Here is a 5974-nt window from a genome sequence, read left to right on the forward strand (position 1 = left end):
CCACCGGCACGCGGGACCGGGGCATCCTGCCTCGGGCACAGCATCGCCCTGGCACTGGAGGGGTGTCCTGGGCACCGCACACTGCACAAGTACCCAGCGCGCAGTGCCCTGCTTGCAGCCCCCTGGGCACAGCACAGGCAGCCACGGATGCACGTGGAGCCGGAGATGGGTGGGATGGCGCTGGGATGGCACCAGGCTCTGTGCTGTAGCGCTGGAAGCCTCTGGGGTGTGTCACCCCAGCACTCACAGGTACTTTCCAGGTGTGGTTGTGTGGTGGAGGAGCTGTGGGGTGTCCCAAGGCTCATGCCTGGTGAGCGAGGGGTCCCACATGGCCCCTGCTGACTCCCAGGCACTCTCCTCTCTCCCCACAGGCTGTACCTGGGAAATCCCTTGGACCCTCCTGATATTTTAGGTGTGGACCAAACTGCTGCCAGACCTACACAGCTTCCAGGGAGGGCTAAAAGTGAGTAGCTTTTCTCCTTCCTCCTGCCCATCAGCTGCACAAAGCCTCCATCCCTGTACCCTGCTGCCAGGGTGATGGGCTGGGCCCTCTCCTTTCTGTCTCTGTGCTGGCACTTGCTTTTTGCGGAGCAGGGGGAGATGGGGTGATGGGGCGTGTTGTCACCTGGCCATACACCACTGCCAGCAGCATGGGCAGCTGGTGGCTCTGCCTGGCTGGACTCTGCCCTGCTGCCCTTTGTCCGAGTCCCGAGTCCCCTCCTGGCCTCCCACAGCTGGGCTCCCCGGCACGGGGGATCTCAGCAGAGCTGCCACGGGGAGGGAACTCAGATGCTGTGTGCATGGCCCAATCCCCCTAAACCTACAGTTTTTCTTTGGGGGGGCTTCCCACCAGCATCCTCCCCATGCCCCAGCAGTGAAGGGGGACACGAGCATGCACCCCATTAACAAGCACCCTGGCTGCCGCTTCTGTGTTCACCCTATGCTTCCCCTTCTCTTGGGTTCTGTCTTCTGCAGGGCAGCCTCCTCCGCGCCCACCTCAGCCTACCGTCCTGCTCACCAGTAAGTTGGGCTTCTTTGAGTGCTGCTTTCCCTTCTTCATGCCCTCTTTCTTTTCTCTCTTACCTGGGTGGCCTGGGGCAGGTGCCCTGGTATGCCTTGGGAGCAGAGGGCTGAAATTATGGGGTGGTTTGGGGGCTTGGAAATGTAGATGTCCCTTCTTGCACCCTAGGGATAGGTGCTGGGACCCTCACTATCTCTCTTTGCCCCTTCTAGAGCCTTGCTACGACCCAGTTAGTGAGGAGGAGGAGGGTCTGCCAGGGGGTCTCCGGAAGCTCTGCCTGAAGAAGCCAGGCACAGGGAAGGGCCTGCGACCAGTCAAGCCATCAGCACGAGTACCGGGCACCAAGGTGGGCGAGCGGCAACCCAGACGGCTGGCAAGCGAGGGGACAGCAAGCAGCGAGGTGACTCTCATTGACTTTGGGGAGGAAGTTCCCCAGGGTAGCCCCTCTCCAGTGGGAGAACTGACAGCCCTATCATTAGCTGAGCTGGCCATGGAAGCCTTCTCTTTGCTGGACAAGACCCCACCACAGAGCCCCACGCGGGCTCTACCTCGGCCTCTGCACCCCACGCCGGTGGTGGACTGGGATGCCCGGCCCTTGCCCCCACCGCCTGCCTATGATGACGTGGCACAGGATGAGGATGATATTGAGGTCTGCTCTATCACCAGCCCCCCGAGCCGGCGGGGAAAGACCAACTATGGCTTTGTGGATGAAGGTGAGCGGGGACCGGCACTGGAGGACAACCTCTTCCTGCCCCCCAAGGAGACCAAACAGCCCAGCATGACACAGACCACGGAGCTCTTCGAGGAGCTGCAGCAGGAGTGCATGAAGAGGCTCAACGTCCCTCTGGGACCGGCTGCACCAGCTGACGACAAGCCCCAGATCCCTCCCCGTGTCCCAATCCCACCCCGGCCCCTTCGCCGCAATGAGCCTGGGCGCTGGTCAGGGGACCTCTCCCCAGCTTCGGGGGGCGAGGAGGACCGGCCACCCCAGATCCCCCCGCGGGACCCGCTGTCCCGGCCCACCTCCCGGACACCCAGCCCCATGGCTCTGCAGGTGGGTTCCCCCCAGCAACGTGCTGCCCTCTGCTCTTGCCTCTCCACCTCACCAGGGAAGCCCATGCCCACCACACAGAGCTTCGCCCTCGACCCTAAGTATGCCACCCCCAAGGTCATCCAGGCGCAGGGCAAGGACTGCTCCAAGGGACCCTGCATCCTGCCTATTGTGAAGGATGGGCAGAAGGTCAGCAGCACCCACTACTACCTGCTGCCCGAGCGCCCGGCCTACCTGGACAAGTATGAGAAGTTTTTCAAGGAGGCTAAAAGCCCTGAGGAGGTGGCAGCGTCCCGCCAGGTCACCACAGCCACCGTCCGTCCCATGGTGCAGCAGCCACTGTCAGACTGCAAGGGCAACTTTTCCTCCAACAACAGCAACCCTGGGCCCAAGTGCCTGGTGAAAGCCTCCTGCAGCCTCCAGAAGATCGTGTACGATGGGCCGGACGTTTGCCGTCCTGCTGACAAGATCCGGCTGGTAAGTGTCATCCCCCAGCATCCATGAGAAGTGGGCTTACATGGACAAGAGCTTTGCCGACCCTGTGCCTCAGTTTCCACAAGTTCAACCCCAGGAGATTAGCTACAAGAAAGCCCCAGATGTTCAGGGGGACATAAATGTCATTGCAATGCCATAATGGGAATTGGAAGCCCTGGGGAGGAGGAAGGTGGCTGCTGCTATGGTCCCCTTGGTCTCTCTAGGCTGGGGATATTGTGGCCCACCCAGACCCAGGGGAGATTTAAGATCCCAGAGATGATCATGATCCCAGCTCCAGGCTGATAGTACTCCCTGAAGACAGAACCAGGGATGGGGGCAGCCTCAGTGGTCTCCTGTTTCAGTCACAGGCTTCTTGCTGCCCAGGGGTGGCAGCAGACAGTGACCACAAGCTCCCCCCCAGGTGCAGGACATGGTGCATGGTGTGACCACCGAGGAATGCCAGGCAGCCCTTCAGAGCCATGGCTGGAACATCCAACGGGCTATCCAGTACCTGAAGGTACAGCACACCCCTGTTCCCTTGTCCCAGCTCCATCAAGAGTGGTGGCACCCCTGTCATCCCTCTGGCCATGCCCTGTCCCCTTGCAGGTGGAGCAGCTCTTCTGCCTGGGGCTGAAGTCCCGTGGTGAGTGCCAGCAGGTGCTGGAGAAGTTCAACTGGAACCTGGCACAGGCCAGCTCCCACCTCCTCGGTCCCTACAGCGCCACCCGCCAGAAGTAGGGACATCCATGTTTTTGGGGGGGCAGTTCTCTATGCCACACTGCTCTGGGCAGACTGGCACTATCACCCCTCCTGAGTTCATGTCCTGTCTTCTCCTTACAGGTGGTGACAGCGGGGACAGGGCGAGCTGTGTTGGATCCAGAGCAGGCATCTCGCCATGGGGCCAGTCCCACCGCCTCCACCCATACAACCTGCTGCAGGACTCTGGACTGAGCCCCCACTTGAGGGTGGAGACACCCCAAAAGGGACCCTGCCTAGTGCCACAAACTTTCCAGGGTGCTTGTGCCCTGGCCTTGGCAATGGGCTCTATCCCTTGGCCCCTTGTTGAATTGTTTTTGTAAAGAGAAATGTAATTTTAATATATATATTATGTATATATATAAAAATATTCTATGGAGAGGCTGAGGGTACCTGTGGCCATCTCCCAGGTTTATCCCTATCAACCCACAGGGACAGGCCACACATCCATGGGTGCTGGTTCCTCCCTGCAGGCAGCTGGGACTGTGACCCTTGGGATCCCCAGGGGTGGGATGTGGGATCCCCACAAGGCTGTGACTCTGGGATGAAGCTCGGGAAGGGATGCACGGACCCTGGGAATCCCCAGGAAGCTGTGTGACATGTGCACCTATAAAACCTCCTGCTGAGTCCTCCCAGGCTGCTTTAGGGTGCAAAGTTCTCCCCATCCCACGGCTGCTGGAGTTAGTCACAGTATATCCCAGCCCCAGGCTCAACGCTGGAAGGCTGGGCATGGTTGTGCCTGCTCTGAGTGGGCAGTGTTTGCCCGCAGGGGAGCCCCTGCAGCCGGGCCCCCTTGCCCGCGGCTCCCACCTGACTCATGCCCGGGCAGGGAGCGGCTTCACCCCCACCCACGTGTGGCTGTTGTGCAACCGCGTGCCTCTGCTGCAGACGGAGCCAGGAGCAGGTGAGGGAGGGGAGGGGTGGCTCCTGCGGGGTCCCAGAGCCGGTGTCAGTGCTCACTCCCCCCTCCAAGTGGGTATCAGAGCCCCTTAGCTGGGTTTCCTGCAGTGCTGCCTTCTAGCAGCATCAGGAAGAGATCCTGGGATCAGGTGGAGGAAGATCTTGGTGCCCAAACCTGCCAGGTCCATTGACAGTGGTGGTCCCTGCTCCCCAGGATACTCTGCTCCAGAGCTGGTGGCTCCAGAGGAGAGACCCTGCCATACACGGTGAGGAAGGGCTGCCTTGGCGTGACCATGGATCCATCCCTGGCCACATCCTGTGCCCCCACAGCTCCCTCTGCTCTGGTCCCCTGGCCCTCCCTGTGCGTGGGGACAGGGAGCTGGTGCTGCTATGAGCACAGTCACGCGTCGCTGCTTGGGACTCTGTGCTTCTGTGTTCCTGTGTGAGGTGCAGCCGCCATGGCAGCGTGTCAGTGAAGCGAGGAAGGCAAAACACCATCACTGACTTACTTCCCTGTCTTTAAGTGATCCTGGAGATGCGAGAGACCTTGTGAAGAAGCAAACACATTTGCTGTAGTGGATCTGTTCACGCAGCAGGGTCCATCCGGCCTCTGTTGCTGGTGGAGGGTGACCTGCAACCCAGGGCAACGCCTGGCCCTGCCACCTATGCAGGAACAACCCCCCCCACTCCATCCGGGTGTGTGTGGGCGTTTGCCGCGATGTGCAGATAACGCCAGGGACCGGCAGTGCCCAAGGGGGGGACAGGGCAGGGTCAAGACGTGGGACCCCAAGGCATCAGCACTAGCCTGCTTCTTCCTTCTTCCTCCTTGGTGACAAGCCAACCCCTGCCAGGGGTTATCGGCCATGCAGCCAGGTGTGGAGGGACCTGACAGCAACCAGGAGGGTGGATGGGGGTGCAGAGCCCAGGACTGACCCACCCCTCCCAGAGATGTTTGGGATCCCTGTCCCCACCTGCCATCCCAGTGTCTTCAGGCCAAGTGACTTTGAACCCCCGGGGTGGCTCCCCAGGGGTTGGGGACCCCATCCGCGGGCTGTCAACAGTGGGGTCGGCCTGGGAAGGACCTGAAAGCTTCCCATGGCAAAATGGGTGTGACCCAGCATCAGTGGGTCCCCAGAACTGGGACGCTGCCACCTCAGCGCAGGTTGCGAGGACACGGAGACGTCAGTGCCCCAGGCAGGGCACGTGGTGTCCCTGTCCCCCCCACCTGGAGGAGTGCTCACCGGTGGAGTCACCCTTTGCACGCTCCCTTGAGAGAGTGAGAGCTGCAGCCACGTCGCCTTCCTCCCTGACACCGAAGAGGCACTATGGGGTGCCGGGGCCCGCGGCCGCTCTGGAGCTGGGTGCTGTGGGGGTTCTGGCTGCTGCCAGGTAAGTGCCAGGGTCCCTCGCATGCTGCCGGGCTGACCAGGTGGCTGATACCATGCGGGTGATGGGCTGCAAACAACGCTCCGGCGGCTGCAAGGTCGAGCCCGAGTGCCCGGCCGGGGTTTGCCCTCTGTCCGCGGGTGCCAAAGCTTTGTCACGGTCTCCAGCTGCAGCAGGGGAAGGTGGCGGGAATTGTGGATCAAATGGAGAGGCTCACCGTCGGGGAATGTCCCGGTCCTGTTCTTGGTGTTGGTCCTCGCACAGAAGGGAGGAGGGGTGGGGGTGATGGTGACTCCGGGCTGGCTTTTTCCTCACCTGCCTTCTGCACAAGCCGGGGAGATGAAGGGACAACTCCTTGTCCCCACGCTGGACCCATGCGAGTCGGG

At 61.4% G+C, this 5974-nt stretch overlaps 1 protein-coding gene across 4 annotated transcripts in view; it reads left to right on the plus strand.

The window, feature by feature from the left end:
• Positions 1-3683, plus strand: part of TNK2 (tyrosine kinase non receptor 2) — a 21202-nt gene extending 17519 nt beyond the window's left edge. For 2 of the 4 annotated variants that reach the window (XM_005418967.2, XM_031055493.1), the window contains 6 exons: positions 372-463; positions 976-1020; positions 1234-2549; positions 2968-3063; positions 3153-3280; positions 3387-3526. In XM_005418967.2, coding sequence (XP_005419024.1) covers positions 372-463; positions 976-1020; positions 1234-2549; positions 2968-3063; positions 3153-3280; positions 3387-3393 — 1684 coding nt within the window. In that variant the 3' untranslated portion in view covers positions 3394-3526. Of the gene's footprint in view, positions 1-371; positions 464-975; positions 1021-1233; positions 2550-2967; positions 3064-3152; positions 3281-3386 lie in introns of all 4 variants that reach the window. The other 2 variants (XM_031055491.1, XM_031055492.1) reach the window with 2 other exon arrangements.
• The last annotated feature ends 2291 nt before the right edge of the window (positions 3684-5974 follow it).

The sequence above is a fragment of the Geospiza fortis genome, unplaced genomic scaffold, assembly GCF_000277835.1.
Source record: "Geospiza fortis unplaced genomic scaffold, GeoFor_1.0 scaffold172, whole genome shotgun sequence".
NCBI lineage: Eukaryota > Metazoa > Chordata > Aves > Passeriformes > Thraupidae > Geospiza > Geospiza fortis.